Below are 19996 nucleotides of genomic sequence, written 5' to 3' on the forward strand. Positions count from 1 at the left end.
ACATAGTCCAAATAATAACTATGTTACAATCGGAAGGTATCACCAGAGAGCCTATGCAGCCACATCTGTCTGGGTGGGGCCCCAAACCCAAACAGGCTTTACACCTGCTGCAGGCACTATTACACTAGGCCTGCAGGCTCCATTCTACAAAGGAACGGTTAATACAAACACTTGGATACTATCCATCAACACTGAATGGAAAATGGAGTTAATTAAAAATAGAGCCAGCACTGCCACTGCTGGCAGACAGAGGGTCTCCTCACAACCCTAGAATGCAGTGGATGCTCTCACCATCCTGAAATACACAAGCACAATACATTGTACACTCAATAGTACACCTTCAAATGCCACTCCCATAGTGAAAGATGAAACTCTGAGTCGTCCTGGAAGAAGATCAGATGACATACTCAGCTGCAACAATGGAGAGGAAACGTGAAAGAGGTACCTCAAAACCTTGGGGAGAGAATCAATAGTTAAAGGCTCTTCTGCTGATGGTCACACCCTTTGGTGGCAATTTCCTGAAATATAAAGTGTAAAAGTCACCAGATGGGTAGTACCCAAACTACAAAGGAAACTATTACTTTAACAGATAGCTTAAAAAATAATTCCAAAGGTCATGGCATTTTTTCAAAACACATTTTGCTATTTTTATGGATTTTCTCCTCGGAAAGGATATACAGTTCAGCAGCAATTCAAACTTCATTGGCTACCAATTAAATAAAGCATTCACTACAAAATCCTAATGCTAATCTTCAATCTAATGCACAACCCATCTGGTGTCTGGCTATGCACTTCCCTTCGCTTATATTAACCTTGACGTCACCTAAGATCGATTGATAAAAATCTTCTCCAGGTCCCAATGGTAAAAATTGCAAGGCTAGAAATCACCAGAAAACGTGCCTTCTCTGTGACAGGTCCTTTACTCTGGAACCTCTATTCCAACTACACTCAGGCTCATAACTAATCCTAAAGAATTTAAGAAGAAACTAAAAACCTATTTGTGTTCTATTGCCATTGACACAAACGACTCAGAATAATAACTCCCTAATTGTTCACACATACTACCATTTGTTTTATTAATTTGACATTTTATCTTGTTTATTATGTATTTTAACCTGTAAACCTCCTAAATCCTTCTAATTTATTTTGCTGTTTGTCTTTTTGCTTTAACACTTTTATTTGTTACACTATGAATGTTTTATCTTGTAAACCACCTAGATCTATATTTTTTTGTATAAGCAGTATACAAAAGCTAATAAATAAATAAATTCCTACTGGGTCATCACCAGCAAACGCCCTTGGCACATCAGCACCAAACAGTAACTCCAGGACACCATTTTACTGTAACTGGTCTCCTCTGTGGTAGCAGGGACCCCCTTGAAAATCCCCATACCTGCCACCCCATTCTGGGCTGCATTAAGGCTTCTTTGGAAACAACAGGGTGCCGTTCTCCTGTGATCTAGTTCCTTTAATGAATTAGTTGTCAAAGAGGACACTACCTTTTTAAGAGAGGCTCTCCCAAGATTGGAAGCTGCCCCTTTAAAACAGCCCTGGCTTAGTGGTTCAGACCTGGATCTAAAGTTGGGGCCAGCCGAGGCCAGGTCCTAGTAATAGAGGCCTGTAGACCTGAGCCAGATGCCAGATCTCAGTTGCCTAATCCTGGGCCATGGTTGCTGAGACCTGGACCTGGGCCTAAGCTTGAGCTTGATGTCTGGGTCCAGCTGAGGTAGGTCCCAGTCACTGAAGCCCAAGGCCGGATCCATGTCACTGAAGCCTGGGTCAAAGTACCATTTCAAAGTGATGTAGTGCCATTTTGTTGTATGGCCAGGCTCAGGCCTGGGTCTCAACTTCAAGGCCCGAGGCCAGGTCCCAATTACCACTGCCCTGGCATTGGGACACAGTCCTAGGCCCAGACATCAGGGATTGGAAGCAGGCCTTGGGCCTGGGACTAGGCCTTAAGCCGGGGTCTCGATGATGGGATTTGATCTAAGGCTGGGCCAAGGCCTGGTCCCACCAGAGACCTGTTTTTTGGCTTTATTTTTTTAAGAAAATTAATATACACAAAAATTGTCATGTATATTCGTCTGAGGTCTGTTTTTGGTTCATACCATTGTACAAACCGCAAATATCGTCATTCATTATGTTTTACACTTTTATGCAAAATGAATGCACGTTCCTCTTGTGTTTTTTACAGGGTCGTTTCTTTTGGGGAGTGGTGGGGGGGACGACGGGGGACTGACTGTGATTGTTGAATTTAATTATCAAAATCTTAAGGGGAGACTAAATAGAACAGTCTTTTAAGTACCTAGCAATGGCTCTGGTCATAGCTTAACTTTGCTGAAATATGAACTGGAAGCCAATATACAATCCATAGGAGGGGGCAGTACTCACTCCTTGAACAGTTCAAAGCCACTCTAGGGGCCACAATCTCTACCATGTGAAGTTTCCTAGTGAGCCTTAAAAGGAAGCCCATCAGCCCATTACAGAAGTTGAGATGGAATAATTAACTTTACCTTCTTATATGATTTTATATCCAAGAAAGATACATTTTGCTTATTTTTTTGGTACTTACTGATGAAAGCTGTCAATATAAATGTGTTATGGCATATTTATGGAACTGAGCTCTTTGGGTTGTCTGAACTGCATATATCCTGCATTCTGACTGCAATCATCTTGTCATAAGAGAGTATGGTCATCTGTACAAGACTTCTCATGTTGAACTTTGCCATGTAAAAACATAGTCACCACTACTCATTTGAAGAGTCCAAGGTTTTTAGAAATCCTTTTCTCAAGTGCCATACGCAATGTATGCAGAGTACCTCTCTCTACAGTAGAGGCAGAAGAAGAGCATTTTGTAGGTCTGGTGAGATACTCAGTAGAGAAACTCCATCTCTGTAAAAATCTTTTCAGTGATAACCAGAAACTGTTAATACACTTTAAGATTGTATTTCTTACAGGGGCAGAAAGGCTACCCTGGACCCCCAGGCCATCCTGGAGATCAGGTTAGTGTCCCCAAGTTTAATGACAGCTTTTCAGGTTGTAAAAAAAAAGTTAAAATACTTTATTTGTCTTTTTCTAGAGTTTTTACAAGATTTACAAAAAAGTTCTTTTTTTTAATCTGATCTACTTTACTTTGAATTTCATTACTAATGTTATCTTACGAAATAGACAATCCTTTCTTTCAGTGTTTGGTTAAGCCTGGTGTTGGCTGTGCAGGCGATGAATAGCATGGCTGTTTGACATCGTGTTAGAGGGCTTTGTAATTGTATCCATTTGCTTTAAAACTATGCTGTCAGTCCTTTACTCAGTAAAATAAGCCCTTCCAGCAGAGAAGAGGCAGGTTGGCACCTTTCCATTGACTCTTTGAGGTTTGCAGGGTGACAGAGCTTCCTTGTTTGACAGTTTTCTCAGATTTTTTTTTTCACTTAAATGTGTCTCCTTTTCATTTTCTTACTCTCCGTTTGTCCTTTGGAACAATACTTCATCTTTATAAAGCTGAAATATTTTGTCAAAAATCTAATGTTTTTATTGATTGCTTCTTTATAGGGAGAACATGGACCAGAAGGGAGCCCAGGTGTCAAAGGTTATCCTGGCAGGCAGGTGCAGTGAATTAACTGTGCTGTGTGCACAGAGGAGGACGGAATATAGGAATATAGACACCAGTGTGCCAAAATAAAAAAAAAAACTGCATTGATTTATAATAATTTCCTGCATATGTAGAAAAAAAAGCTATAGGAAGGGTAATTTTATAACAACCTGAATTTTCAAAGTGGATTTATACACCTTTGTAAATTTGCGGGTTGTCCCTGTTCATGCACAAAAGGTTATACCTCCTTCCTGTGTTCATTTTTATGCGTACACTTTCGAAAATCAAAGCTGTGTGCGTAAATGCTTTCCCCACCATGCCTCTGCCCTCAGCAATGCCTCTTGCTAGTGTGGGGAAAATAGATATGAAATGAGGGTTTCATGGATTATTTTACAGCCACAACACCCTAATAGATTTTCAAAGTGCCACTTATGTGCATAAAACAGGGTTCTATGCACATAAGTCACTTTGAAAATTGAGCCTTTAAGTGGCAGTTAACAAAAGAGATCCATGAATAAAAAGCATTTTACCTATGTAAATTGGTATTTTGAAACTTGCTCAATCTGAGCGTAAAAGTACGCGCATAGCTCCATAACCTGCATATTCTTACCTGCATTCCTGAGGTGAAGTTTGGCTGAGAGAGAAAATTACATGCATTGTTTTGGATTTTCAAAGCTATCTGCTTAAAAAGCAAGTGCAACTCTCTGTGAATACTTTTTCCTTAGGAAATTTTCAAAATAGAAATAGATGCATTCTTTTGCTTTGAAAATTGGAGAAAAAGCCATGGGTAAAAAGTAGCCATGGACTTTGCAGCTAGGCAGGTAATATGAAAATTTCCCCTTCCTATTTTTTTTTTCAATTCAGTAATTAGGTATAAAATATGCCTTCAGCTATCCCTTAAACCCTCCAAATGCAGGCATGCAAGAGATCCTTGCAATCTCATGGAAGATCATTTGTAGCTTTGTGAGACTTACAGGGTATTTGTATCCTACTGTAGTTTTATGATTTTGAAAGTGTGTGTGTTTCTCCATCGACAAGCAGGGCTGAAATTAGCCATGACACATCTGTGATGTCCAACAACTGCGCCAAATAGACCCTTCTGTTAGCGCATAGAGCTTTAACTCTTCTGAGCAGCTGTGGAGTCCCCGCTCAGGCATTGCCTCATGACCCCCTCTATTTTTTTTTGTTTTTGTTTGAGCTTCAGCATGGGTGTGTATCTTCTCTTTTTTTAACTTGATTGATATCTTTTGGTATCTTCATCCTTATTATACATTTTCATTTTCTACATTTGTTCTGCCTTCACAATATATTTATATGTTTGTATATATGTTTGTTATGCTGTCATCTTGTGTCATTTCATTGATCTTGCACAATTTGGGTTCTCTACATTTATTTATTTATTTATTTTATTTAAAATTGTTTGCATAGCGCTTTTTCAATAAAAATTGGTCAAAACGGTTCACATAAAAATACATAAAATTAATTGAAATTTTGCAAATAAAAATGCTTAAGGACTAAAATAAATAAAAATTAAAATCAAAATTCAAAACAATACAAGAACAAAATAAAAGATCATAAGTATAAGTGAAGAGTGGAGGTGGAGAGAAAAGTTAAGTGTGTTCTGACACGGGGATGTTAAATGCCTGTGAAAAGAGATATGCTTTTAGTGTTTTTTAAAAATTCCTTTGTATTCGTGATTTGCCGGAGTATTTGGTAAGGTGTTTCAAATTAATGGGCCAGCAAATGAAAATGCTCTTTTCCTAGTAATGTCTAATCTTGCAAGGTGGACAGAAGAGACATCTAATAAGTTTTTGTTTAAAGATCTTAAATGTCTTGTAGGTTTATATATTCATAGGGTAGAACATAACCAAGTTGATGCAGGATTGTGTATGAGTGAGTGGATTATGGACAGGATTTTATATTGGATTCTGAATTTAATGGGAAGCCAGTGTAAAGAAAACAGTATAGGGGTTATGTGATTTTTTTTAAGGGAGAACTGGATAATACACATGCAGCTGAATTTGGATTAACTGAAGAGGTCGAATTGCTCCCTTCTGATGGCTCTCTTTTGAATGATTCTGAGCTCCTTATTGGATCTTTCCTGTTTTGTTTTTTCTCTCTGTTTTCTCTTGCTTGCTCTCATTGGTCCCTTGCTACCAGGAATACCTGGGACAGTTTGCGACCTGTAACTTCCTTCAGTTGGAACTGAGCTCTCTGCAGGTTAGCAGCTCTTCCTGATGCCTGCCTCTGGCTCCGCAGATGCATTGTTTTTCACCAGTCACATTCTACAGCTTCTATCTCAGCTCCAGTTGCCTCCTTCAGGCTACTGACCTTCCAGACAGAACTTATCACAGCTGTGACAGTCTTTTCTTTCTCTGGAGTTACTCTTGATACCTTCTCATTCCCGATTGACATAGATTAGCAGCAGTGGGCACACTTTCTCTCTCCCCCTGACTTCCATGTACATTTCATTCCCCTCCCCTCCACTCCAGTGCTGACCTTAGACATATAGAAATATGCATTCTCTAGATATAGAAACGCTGCATCTATGGAACATAGATATTTTTAAATTTTCTACCAATCATGTATCCCTGGATCACACATCAGCAGCAGAACTAAGCCAAAATAGCTCCAACACAAATTTCAAATTTTGTCTAACCATGCATACCTTTGCCTGACATTACATTTATCTGGCAACTTGATTATAAGACGTTTAAAAAAAAGCAAACAAACTCCTAAGGCCCCTATATGCAATAAAGCCCTGGCCAGTTCTAGCCACCCAGCAAAGCTATTTGTTAAATTGTTTGATAGCACTGTCTCAACAAATTTAGAAAATATACATGATCTTATTCAGATGACATTTAATACCTGAAAGATTACTCGGAATATTCCCACAGGTATGGAAACAAATACAGTATAAAAAGGCCATAAAGCATAAATAGAAATGTGACCTGGAAACCGCAACAAAACAGATGATGTATGCAGTGCAACATTACCACTCTTCACGAAACCATCAAACAATATAATCATGAGTCATAATAGTAAAACCATGCTAATGAAAACATCTGATGAATAGAACATACAATATAATTTTTAAATGTTTTATAAATTTCCCAAAATACTAATAAAATATTTAAAAACAGCAGAAACAAGCATACCCAAAAATTAAAACTAATAAAGATTAAAAAAAAATAAATAAATCTTTCCATTCCTGGGATGTTTTCAGATCTAGCACTCTGAGATTGTTGTGGATAGGGGGGAGGTGAGGGAAATCACAAACTTTATCCTCTCTCTCAGACACACTTATACATGTTGAATCTATCACATACTCCTTCTCGTACAGACACCCATATACACACTCCTCTCTCTCTCACATACACAGGCTGTGTATCATTGCATGTGTGCAGGTGTGACACAGGCTTTCACATGCACTTACACCTATTCACTTTCTCTCTCTCCCTCTCTCCCACATATCTTCAGGCAGAGTTGGGATGGAATCTGCTGCAGCAGGATAGGTGGTGGTGGTGGTGGTGATGCCCAGGCCAAACGTCCAGCATGCCCTACTAAAGGGCCAGCACTGTCACCCCCTCTCCCCAGACCAGCCTCTCTTGCTCGCATCAGTCACTGTCACCCCTCCCCTCATATCAGTCTCTCTCGCTGTCAACAGCCACTGTCACCCCTCCCCTCATATCAGTCTCTCTCGCTGTCAACAGCCACTGCCACCCCTCCCTGCATATCAGTCTCTCTTGCCCACACTAGTCTCCCCCCCCTCCCCGTCCTCCAGACTAGTTTCTCTCTTGCCAGTCACTATCAAATCCCCCAAACCAGTGTTCAGTCTCTCTGTCTTTCAGTCACTGTCTTCCCCCACTTCCCCAGGTTAGTCTCTCGCTGTCTTTAAGTTGCAGTCTTCCCTCACCCGAAGACCAATGTCTCACTCTCTTCAGGAGCTTCCAGTGGGAGTGTCACGGCAGGCTGCACTGCTATTGAAGAGCGGGTCCTGCAGCCTGCCTTCCATAGGTCTCCTCCTCTCCTCCCTGCCCCAGCTGCAGCTCTCCCTGCCCTACCTCAGACTCCACAGCTTGTGTGTGTGTGTGTGTGCTGCCAGCCTGCTGCTGCCTCGGAAAAAGCTCTGCTGCAGCTTCCCTGTCCACCCTGCAGCCCCCCTCACTGACATCTCTGCACTCAGCAGACTCTTTTTTTTTTTTTTTCTCCCCTACAGTGAGTCCCCTGCTTGGCCGCCTCTCCTCCCACAGGCTACCGAGTGGCCAAGTACAACAGACACGCTGGGAACCAAGGCTCAGCTTTGTTTGTAGTTGCCGCTTTAAAAATTGTTACCTACTTTTATGATGATCTGCAGAGGCAGGCAAGCAGGACAGGCATCATGACGAGGGAATCAGAAAGCAGCTCTGCAGGTTGCAATTGCCACTGAAGGGTTCAACCATTCAGGCCAATACAGAACAGTGTGCTCGGCCAAGCCCCTGTTTGGCTGTGCATTTTCATGCAATATGTGAGAGAGAGAGAGAGAGAGACTGAGAGAGACTAGCCATAATGCTCTCCCACTAGATAGGTATTTTTATCTCTATGGGAGGCCCACCTAGTCACTCGAGGTGAGGTTTAGGCATTAGTGTAGGGGTTAGGGGCCATTTTGACATTCAAAGTGAGACGTACGAACAGAACAGTGATCTCAAGTGAAGATTTGATGACCCTCAGAGTGAGGACACTCACCCAAAGATGAGATTTGTGCAATGTTCTGTCAACCTAGCTTGATGTTACCAGGTAGAGAGTCCATCAATATTTAGTCCATTGATATTTAGGGGTAGATTTACAAAAAGGGCGCCCTCGCGTACTTTTGTAGGCGCATCAGGCGCAAACAAAAGTACGCGGGATTTTAGTAGATACGCGCGTAGCCGTGCATATCCGCTAAAATCCTGGATCGGCGCGCGCAAGGCTATAGATTTCATGTAGCCGGTGCGCGCCGAGCCGCGCAGCCTACCTCCGTTCCCTCCAAGGCCGCTCCGATTTCGGAGCGGCCTTGGAGAGAATTCGCTAATGCCCTCCCCTCACCTTCCCCTCCCTTCCTCTACCTAACCCACCCCCCCGGCCCTGTCTAAACCCCCCCCCTACCTTTGTTGGGGGATTTACGCCTCCCAGAGGGAGAAGTAAATCCCCGCGCGCCAGCGGGCCACTGGCGCGCCTAGACGCAACCCGGGGGCGGTTCCGGAGGGTGCGGCCACGCCCCCGGACCGCCCCGGGCCGAAACCACGCCCCCGGGTCTGCCCTCGAAACGTTGCGTCCCGCCCGAAAACGGCGCGCCGCTCGGCCCCGCCCCCCACACGCCCCCGACACGCCCCCCTCGGAAAACCCCGGGACTTACGTGAGTCCCGGGGCTCTGCGCATGCCGGTAGGCCTATTGAACATAGGCGCACCGGCACGCAGGGCCCTGCTCGCGTAAATCCAGGTGGATTTACGTGAGCAGGGCTCTTAAAATCTGCCCCTTAGTGCATTTTGATAAATCCAGGCCTTAGATTGTAAGCCTTGTGCGGATAAGGAAATAACTATGTATTCCGCTTTGATGTACACTGTGAAGTCTGAAAAGCGGAATATGAAAATCTAAATAAATAAATAAATAAAATGCTAAGTCCTACCAAATCTAATAAGTCTGTTGCTGAGGAGACCATGTTGTCTTTTTCCTGAGCTTAGTATCATGAAGTAAAGTGGGAGGGCAACTGGAAGTGTCCTATAGCAGACAAGTCCCTGCACCCCTAAACTTGCTTACAAGATCACAAGCCCTTCAGTCATTAGATTGTAAAAGAATGTTGGCTTATTACAGAAAAAGAACTCAGCCACATTGTCAGGCCTCATAACTATTTTGTCTCTTACAGTCCTAACCAACTGGGCATAGTAGTTACCAAACATTGTCCAGTTGACTTGCGGGACTCTGTTGCACATTGTAATGCCCTAACAGTGATGTTAGAGGGGACTGATTTGAACAGGTCTCCAGGAAAGAAATCTTGGATTATGTTAAAATCATGAACTCCACAAATTGTCTACTGAACCTGTGAGACACCAATTTATTGAAAATTTTGGCTACAGACCCATCTTCAGTTCATTGGCTGTTATAGTTAATGCCTGTTTATGTAAGGGCCTCCTACCTAATTGTTTAAAGAGGGCCTCAGTATGCCCCCTTTTTAAGAAACCCCAACTTGATAGTGCCAATCCACATGATTACTGTCTGATCTCATCCATCTCTTTTGTGGCTAAGATGAGAGAGAAGTCTATATTTAACATGATTTTTTAGAAAAATATAATATTGATACTTTTCAATTTGATTTTGTCCCATATATAGCACTGAATCTCTCCTACTTTCAAGTCTTGACATTTTCCAGCATGGCTTTGATAATAATACTGAATTTTTTTACTAGATATATTGGTGGCCTTTGATACCCTTGACCAATATATCCTTCTAATTGGTACTGGAGGCTGAGTTCTAGAATACTGTAGGTCTTGTCAAATTATGTGACATCTGATTGATTTCTGCTTCCATCTGTTGAGTCCTAATCTACACTTTCAGTAACCCTCTTTAATATTTATATTCACCCAATCTGTAGACTATTGAGTGGTCTCTGTTTACAATAAGGATATATGCTACAATATCTAGTTCTTTTTCCTGTTGCTGATAATTTACGAACCACTCTGGGGCTAGTCTCAATCTATCTCAATACTATTAAGACATGGTTTGTCAACAAGTTGGCATTAAATTTAGGAAAGCCTGAGATTATCTGGTACAGTCATGCATCCGATCAAGTAGGACCAAACTGTATATCTTTTGAGAATTGCAACATCTCAGTTTTAAATGAGGTTTGGAATCTTGTGGTTACTTTTAATCAGAATTTGAATTTTAATGCCCAGATTAAAAACTTAGACCAAGCCTCATTTTTTAAACTTTGGATGTTGCATATCTTAGTCTTTCTTATCACTAAACAATTTTAGGATTGTACTTCAAACCCTAATTTTAATAGGCCTTGAGTATTGATATTCAGTTTATTTAGGTTTACCATCAACTACCCTAAAAGCTCTACAGAATTCGATGGCTGAGTTCTAACAGGCTCTTCTCACTGTAACTGCAGTACTGTATAGCTTACACTGGTTGCCTGTTAAGTGGAGGATCATGTTTAAATTTCTGATGTTGGTTCACAAGGCTCTGAATAATGAAACACCCTCTTGTTTCAGTGCCTTACTTAAAATCTATAGTCTAGAGAGGAATCTGCAATCCGTTGGACAATGTCTTTTGGGTGTTCCATCGACATGAGTGGTGTGCCTGGCCAAGACAAAGGAAAGGCTATTTGCTGTGGCCAGTTCAGCAGCATGGAATATTTTATGAGAAACTCTAAGAAAGTCTGTTTTAAATTATTTAAGAAGATGAAAACCCATTTTTTAAATCAGACTTTTATTTAGGCTACTGGAATGAGTTAAGCCTAATTTTAATGATAGGCTGTTTTGATATGTCATGTATACCTAGTTTGTTTATTCTTCATATGAGTTTTTTACGTTTAGATGTGTATCTTATTTGTTTATATATGCTATTTTCTGATTTTTTTAAGATGGCACTGGCCATCCAGTGCTCCCTCCATGTGACAGGGGCCGGCCAATGGCACAGATACCCTGTCACATGGTAAGGGCAAAGGCCATCGGCGCCATTTTTATTAGTGGCAGCCGACGGCCCGGGAGTGGGAGATCGCTCCCGGGACCCCCACTGGACCACCAGGTACCTGTAAAATGTTTTTGGGGGGGTTGGGAGGGTGGGGGAAGCAAAGGGATTAGTTTTAAAGGGCTGGGGTAGGTTTTTTGTTTATCGGCTCGGGCGCAGCCGATAAACAAAACCGCGATCGAGCCCGATGAAAAAAACCCCACATGTGAATTGGAACCGGAATCCGAACCCATTCTGGTTCAGATTCACATCTCTAAAGGAATCCCCACGTGCCATGGCTAATTCAGCCCCACTTGCCAACGGAGAAAGCGAGTTTGCTTACTGTAAATGGTGTTCTCTATAGTTCTCCATAGACAGCAGGATGAATTAATCATGCTAAGTACCAGCCCCCTTCCCTGAAAAGGCAACTAGCTAACTAGACTTGCCTCCAAAATTGACTGAATTGCTCATGAGGCAATGTTCATGCTCAGTAGAGCAAAAGCTCTATAAACTGAGAGAGGGGTCTGTTTGGCACCATTGGATGATGTCACCTAACATGTCAAGGTGAATTCATCTTGCTGTCTACAGGTAATACCATTTACAGTAAGCAAACGTGCTATCCTGCAGCACTTGTGTGAGAATGTTTCTTGATGTACTTGCGTTACATTGGCTGGCAGTATGGGAATGTGTGTTTCTTGCTTTAGCTGTGTGAATCTGACAGTATAAAGAAGTATGTTTTCGACTGTTGCTGCATGATTTTGTAGTGTTCTAGTGTATTTCAGAAATCAGGACCAAGACTTGATATTGAACTAAGCGCATTTATTAACACATGCAGCTTACGATCATCATAGTTGCTCTCATGCTTCTTAGTCTGCCTAAGTGTATGTGGCACTTGAAGCTCTGATCTCCTGATAGCTGAGTGATTCTATCCCCCAAATCTGGGTGTTGTATAAAGAAAACTAACTACTAGAAAGGACAAATATATCCTTGTCAGGGTTACTGGGATATGTCTCTTAAAGGCATTTACATTAGGACAGTAGTCCCCAACCGGATTCTAGAGAAACCCCTAGCCATTCTGACTTTCAGGATATATATATAATAAGTATTCATGAAATACATAAATTTGCATGCACGTCCTTCAATGTATTAGATCTTTCTCATATATATTAATTGTAAAAATGACAGAGGCTGACACTTTATATACTATACTTTCTCACAGGACAAGCAGGATGGTTGTCCTCACAAATGGGTGACATCGAGGATGGAGCCCACCACGGAAAACTTCTGTCAAAGTTTAAACAGAACTTTGACTGGCCCCTACTGGGCATGCCCAGCATGGCACTGACCCTGCAGCCAGCAGGGGTCTCCCTTCAGTCTTCTTTTTTCCGCGCAGCAGTTGCCACGCGGTGAAAGGAGCTCTCTAACCACGTTCCTGACAGGAATTTGGAAATTACTTTCCTAAGAAAATTTGCCCCTCAGGGGTCTCCCTTCGACAAATTTTTTAGTCATCTTACGGAACCCGGTAAGTTTTTTGCCTTCTTCCATCGACTGCCGTCGATTTTGGCCCTTGAGGCCTGTGGGCACTTACCGATCCCCAGCCTAAATTTTGGCTTTCAGCCATGGCAACGGGGTTCCGTCGTTGTCCGGATTGTACCCGGACTATGTCCATCACAGACCCCCACAGGGTTTGTGTAATGTGTTTGGGTAGTGGGCATGATGTCCTGACTTGCACCAAATGTGCCTTAATGACACCCAAGGGTCGCAAAGCCAGGATGGAGAAGATGGGGCTCCTCTTCCATGCACCAACGCCATCGATAGCATCGACGTCATCGGAACCGGCACCGTCGAAGTTGTACCATCATCGTCAACCCTCCGGTGACCGTCCGCCATCGATCGCTTCTCGGCCGTCGACTCCCGTCCCTTCCCCGGATGGGCGAGGGGATCGGAAAGAAAAGCACCGCCATCGACGGCATAAGTCTCGGCCTGTCGAGGATCCACAGCCATCGACCTCTGCTCAAGCCGAGCCACCGACAAAGAAGCCGCGAACAGACCGGATGCCCTCCACGTCTCGTTCGCCGGCATCGAGGAAACCCTCACCCTCTCGGGGTGTGGGGGCCGTGATCCCACCGGTTACGGTGGTCCCTCCGGCCCTGCCTCAGCCTCCCTCTCCCGTCGAGCCGGGTATGGTTACCCCTGGTCTCCGGGCAGAACTGGACCGGCTGGTCCAGGAGGCCATCGAGAAAGCGATGAAGAAATTACAACCTCCATCGGCACCGTCTCCGGCACCGGTTCCAGTGCCGCCCCCGGCACCGACACCGGCACCGGCTTCGCCACCGAGGAGGGAACCGACCACCGAGCCGTTGATACAAGCGCTAGCACCGCTACTGAGCCGCATGGAGGCACTCGTGACGGCCCTTCCATCGGTGATTCCAGTGCCATCGACAACACCACCGTCTCCGACTGGTTTTTCATCGGCAGGAGAAACACCGTTTCGAATTCCCCCTTCTGGGGTAGTTCCATCGGTACCTTCTGGTATATCTCCACCGATTTATCCTTCGGCTCCATCGATTCCGCGCCAGGCACCGATTCCATCGGCAGCACCGAAGCCATCGATGCCATTTCTGGTTCCACCTACTGCACCGATTCCACCTCGGTTTCCATCGATGCCTTCAGAGCCTCAGCCAGGTCCATCAGGGCTACAAGCCACACATGATCCCTACGATACCTGGGGTGATGATGATGATACCTCTTCTGACACAGATCTGCCTTCGCCACCATCTCCTACAGAGAGTAGAAAAAGATCTCCTCCTGAGGATCTATCTTTCATTAATTTTGTGAAAGAAATGTCAGAAGTTGTACCTTTTCAACTACAATCTGAAGCTGATGATAGACACCAGATGATGGAACTACTTCAATTTCTGGATGCTCCAAAAATCATCGCTTCCATCCCTATACACCAGGTGTTTTTGGATCTGCTCAAGAAAAACTGGGAATCTCCTTCATCGGTGCCACCAGTTAACAAGAAAGCTGACTCCACATACCTTGTCCAGTCAGCACCAGGTTTCCAAAAGCCTCAACTGGATCATCGCTCTGTTGTGGTTGAGTCCGCGCAGAAGAAGGCCAAGCGTCTTAAGCCGCACTCTTCTACCCCACCTACCAGGGACAACAAGTTCCTGGATAGTGTAGGACGGAAAGTGTATCATGGAGCTACGTTGATTTCACGCATAGCTTCATATCAACTTTACATGACTCAATACAACAGAGCCATCTTTAAGCAGATGCAAGACTATGCTGACACGTTGCCGGACCAATACCAACCACAGCTTCAAGCCCTTCTTCACAAGGGATTTGTGACTTCTTCACAAGGGATTTGAGGCTGGGAAGCACGAGATTAGGACTGCCTATGACATATTCGATGCTTCCACGAAGGTTTCAGCCACAGCCATCTCAGCCAGACGTTGGGCTTGGTTAAAGTCATCCAACCTTCGCCCAGAAGTCCAAGATCGTCTTGCTGATTTGCCCTGCTTAGGCGACAATTTGTTTGGAGAGCAAATTCAACAGATTGTGGCAGAGTTAAAAGACCACCATGAGACGTTGAAACAACTCTCATCTGTCCCACCTGAGGTGACCTCCAAGCAACCGCAAAAGAAGGACTCTAAGAAGTCATTCTTTCGACCACGTCGCTACTACCCTCCGTCAACTAGGGCTCGTCCTGCACGGTCCTCTAACAGGCCTCAGCCTCGTCAGCCGAGAAAGCAAAGACCTACTGTAGCCCCACCTCCTGGGCCTACGGCGGGCCTTTGCTTCCCTGTATTGAGCACATGCCATCTCCCTCTTCCACACATCCCTGTGGGGGGTCGACTGTTCCACTTCTTACACCGTTGGAAACAGATCACCTCAGATCAGTGGGTGCTAGCAATTATCGCACAGGGTTACCACCTCAACTTCATAACACTTCCGCCAGACTCCCCGCCCCTTCAGGCATGGAGTCTAACCAGCCATTTCACTCAATTACATCAAGAAGTATCCCTTCTTCTACAATCAAATGCTATAGAACCCGTCCCTCCTTGTCAACAAGGAAAAGGATTCTATTCCAGATACTTCCTAATACCAAAGAAATCAGGGGGGCTACGTCCAATTCTGGACCTTCGGGCCCTCAACAAGTATCTGCAAAAAGAAAAGTTCAAGATGGTAACCCTGGGCGCCTTGCTCCCTCTCTTGCAAAAGGGGGATTGGCTGTGCTCTCTCGACCTCAAGGACGCTTATACCCACATTGCGATCACACAATCCCATCGCAAATATCTGCGGTTTCTTGTAGGCCACGACCATTATCAATACCGTGTCCTACCTTTCGGTCTGGCTTCCGCCCCACGAGTCTTTACCAAATGTCTCGTAGTGGTAGCAGCATTCCTAAGGAAGGAAGGTGTCCACGTCTACCCCTACCTGGACGATTGGCTAATCAGGGCCTCCTCCCAACACATAGCTCAATCCTCCCTAAAATTGACAATTCAAACACTCCTTTCCTTAGGGTTTCTTGTCAATTACGAGAAATCTTGCTTAGTCCCGTCTCAAACCTTATCCTTCATTGGAGCAGACTTGGACACCTTGCAGGCAAAGGCTTACCTTCCTCTTCAGAGAGTCCACACCCTAATATCCCTGGCTTGCCAGCTCCAGTCTCAAAACACTGCCATGGCTCGCCAGTTCCTCATTCTCCTAGGACACATGGCATCCTCGGTTCAAGTCACTCCCATGACCCGACTAGCCATGAGAGTAACACAATGGACTCTACGACACCAATGGATTCAAGCTTTTCAGCCTCTGTCCTTCATAGTCACAGTCACACAGGCCCTGCGCCTATCCTTAATCTGGTGGACAACTCAGGTCAACCTCCTTCAGGGCTTACCTTTTCTTCCACCGGATCCGCAAGTAATCCTAACCACCGACGCTTCTCACATCGGTTGGGGAGCCCATGTGGACGAATTACAAACCCAAGGGTTATGGTCCAAAGAGGAAGCCGAACACCAGATAAATTTCCTGGAACTTCGCGCAATCCGCTATGCACTCCGAACTTTCAAAGATCATCTATTCCATCAGATAATCTTAATCCAGACGGACAACCAAGTGGCCATGTGGTACATAAACAAGCAGGGAGGCACAGGCTCCTTCCTTCTGTGTCAGGAAGCTGCGCAGATCTGGGCGGAAGCCCTCTCCCACTCTATGTACCTCAGGGCCACTTACCTGCCGGGAGTAGACAATGTATTGGCAGACCAGCTGAGCCGTGTCTTCAAGCCACACGAGTGGTCACTCGATCCTCTGGTAGTGACCTCTCTGTTTCACAAGTGGGGTTTTCCCCGCATAGACCTCTTTGCGTCCCCTCAGAACCACAAAGTGGACGATTACTGCTCTCTCATTCGGAGCCAACACTTTCAGCCGAGAGATGCCTTCTCCCTCAAGTGGACGACAGGTCTGCTTTATGCATTCCCTCCACTTCCTCTTCTGTCAAGGACTCTCGTGAAGCTACGCCAAGACGGAGGAACCATGATCCTGATAGCACCCCACTGGCCACTCCAAGTGTGGTTTCCCATACTCCAGGATCTCTCCATCCGCAGGCACATCCCTCTGGGAACGGATCCGCATCTGCTCACTCAAAACGACGGATGCCTCCTCCATCCCAACCTCCAGGCCTTGTCCCTGACGGCATGGATGTTGAAAGGTTAGTCCTTCAGCCTTTTAACCTTTCGGATTCGGTTTCTTGTGTCCTGATAGCTTCACGAAAGCCCTCTACCAGAAGATCCTATTCATATAAATGGAAAAGGTACACATCATGGTGCACTTCTCAGTCCCTTGATCCCCTTTCCTGTCCAATCTCTAAGTTCTTGGACTATTTATGGCACCTATCAGAATCCGGTCTAAAGACCTCTTCCATTAGGATGCATGTCAGTGCGGTAGCCGCCTTCCATAAAGGTGTACAGGGTGTCCCTATTTCAGTACAACCCCTGGTAACACGTTTTCTTAAAGGCTTGCTCCATCTGAAGCCACCCTTACGTCCTCCGGCCCCATCTTGGGACCTTAACCTGGTTCTTGGTCGTCTAATGAAACCTCCTTTCGAACCTCTACACTCCTGTGAATTAAAGTATCTCACATGGAAAGTGTTATTCCTTTTGGCTATCACTTCAGCTCGCAGGGTTAGTGAATTGCAGGCCCTAGTTACCTATCAGCCTTACACTAAGCTCCTGCAGGACCGGGCGGTACTCCGCACTCACCCTAAATTTTTACCTAAGGTAGTTTCTGAGTTTCATATTAATCAATCCATCATACTACCTATCTTTTTTCCCAGGCCCCACTCCAACTCCGGGGAACAGACTCTGCATACCCTAGACTGCAAACGAGCTCTAGCTTTTTATCTAGACCGTACAGTTGCTCACAGGAAGAGCACTCAATTATTTGTCTCTTTCCATCCTAACAAGTTAGGACATCCTGTGGGTAAGCAGGCTCTTTCCTCCTGGTTGGCGGACTGCATTTCTTTTTGCTATCAGCAAGCTGGCATTCCTTTTCAAGACCGTGTGAAAGCACACTCTGTGAGGGCCATGGCGACGTCAGTGGCACACCTTCGATCGGTGCTGCTTCCTGACATCTGCAAAGCTGCAACCTGGAGTTCTCTCCATACCTTTGCAGCCCACTATTGTTTGGACAAAGCTGGAAGACAGGACTCCATCTTCGGCCAATCTGTCTTGCGTAACCTTTTTCCAACGTGATGTAGCAACACCCTTCCACCTTCCCGGTAGAGTGCGGATGCCCTTTACCAAATACCACCCCAGTTGTTGTGCCTGTTGCACGTCATTGGGTGCATTTGGTGCAAGTCAGGACATCCTCAGCTCGGTACTCACCCATTTGTGAGGACAACCATCCTGCTTGTCCTGTGAGAAAGCAAATGTTGCTTACCTGATGTAACAGGTGTTCTCACAGGACAGCAGGATGTTAGTCCTCACGAAACCCGCCCGCCACCCCACGGTGTTGGGTTTGTTTTGTTTTTACTTTTTAGGCACTGCCTGTAGCTTTGAAAATCAGACTGAAGGGAGACCCCTGCTGGCTGCAGGGTCAGTGCCTTGCTGGGCATGCCCAGTAGGGGCCAGTCAAAGTTCTGTTTAAACTTTGACAGAAGTTTTCCGTGGTGGGCTCCATCCTCGATGTCACCCATTTGTGAGGACTAACATCCTGCTGTCCTGTGAGAACACCTGTTACATCAGGTAAGCAACATTTGCTATATACTATGTACTAACAAATCTATTGAGGCATAAGCTTTCAAGGACAAGAATCCATTTTGTCAGATGCATGCATGAAGTGCAGTTCAGGAGGTTGATAAATATACAGGTGGATGGGAGTGGAAGGGGGAGGGAGAATACAAAGGACAGAGAAGACATTGAGGAGTAAAGAGCACAGTATGGAAAGGGAGTAATAATATCAGCCTAGTTATGCCAGTGCCCTCAGCCTCCCCTGCTTCTGTGGCCTGGGGAGAAAGAAATGGCATAATTTATAACCTACCCAACAATCAACAAACCTGAAAATCCCCCACCTCCTAATTCAGTCATCTGAAGAAAGCTACAGGGTGCCTGCCTGCCTTTAGTCTTGGCTCTCTCTCTGCTTCCTGCTCCTGCCCTCCCTTTCACAAGCAACCTGCAAGGAACAGGCAAAGAGAGGAATGAGGATGAGGCTAGAGCACACAGAGAAAATGCACTGTTCCCTAATCCAGCTCCCACCATCATCACTCCTCTCCTGAAGGGAACAGGGAGGAGTAAGATTGGAATGGACAAAGAAAGCAGTCAGAATGCTTAATCCTGCAAAGATCTCTTAAATAAAACCAAAGATGATTTTGGTCTAATTCCTGGATGGAGTGATGAAATTCTTCTAAAGGGACGTCTTTATACAAATGTTCATTCACTTGTATATATGGCTGAACATAAACCAGCTACAAAGACTTATATGTGTTTTGGAAATCTGTAATTGCAGGTGTACCACATAGTGTTCCTTCTAAGCTGTATGTGTGTACATGTGCATACAGGTTGTGAACCATGTGCCCACAGCAAAACAGAGTGCAAACAAGAAATCCAAATATTTTCATATACTGGCTTGTAGCACACTTTATAAAAAGTTGCACAAAAGAAAATTTTTGCATACACAGGATATTAATATTACCATATTCAAAAGAATTTGAGCACATAAATGGGCTTTTGAAAATTGAAACTTTTATGTATAGAACTCCTTTGAAAATGTCCTCCATAAGGCTGAATTTTCAAAACATTTTATGCAAATAATGGGCTTTTGAAAATTGCTATGATATATACTACTTTTAAACGTGTAAATACTTTTGAAAATTACCTTTCAAAAATTAGAGGGAACACTGGTCCCACAGAGCTGGGAATAATTTCAATTTAAAGAAGCCTTGATGACTTGCACTACTGCTGCCAAGTTTCAGACTTGTGCTAATTCAACTTCTTTTCATGTCTGTTATGTGTGTCCAAGATAAGCACACGTATTTTTCTGTGTAATTAACAGCATGACTAACTGCTATCACCAAGGTCATTTTTACCATACATAAGTTCATATATTCAGAAAGACAAGGACTTTCTCAAGAAAATATATAAAAAAGATGACTTCACTGTAGTTTAATTCAAAACACAACTGACATTTCATAGTTACGTTTGTAACTTATGTCTTTATTTGAT

At 44.3% G+C, this 19996-nt stretch overlaps 1 protein-coding gene across 2 annotated transcripts in view; it reads left to right on the forward strand.

The window, feature by feature from the left end:
* LOC115096615 (collagen alpha-1(XXVII) chain B-like) overlaps positions 1–19996 on the forward strand; it is a 514116-nt gene that overhangs the window by 153003 nt on the left and 341117 nt on the right. For both annotated transcript variants that reach the window (XM_029611498.1, XM_029611499.1), the window contains exons 8-9: positions 2958–3002; positions 3547–3600. In XM_029611498.1, the coding sequence (XP_029467358.1) occupies positions 2958–3002; positions 3547–3600 (99 nt within the window). The remainder of the gene's footprint in view (positions 1–2957; positions 3003–3546; positions 3601–19996) is intronic.

The sequence above is a fragment of the Rhinatrema bivittatum genome, chromosome 8 (assembly GCF_901001135.1).
Source record: "Rhinatrema bivittatum chromosome 8, aRhiBiv1.1, whole genome shotgun sequence".
Taxonomy (NCBI): Eukaryota; Metazoa; Chordata; class Amphibia; order Gymnophiona; family Rhinatrematidae; genus Rhinatrema; species Rhinatrema bivittatum.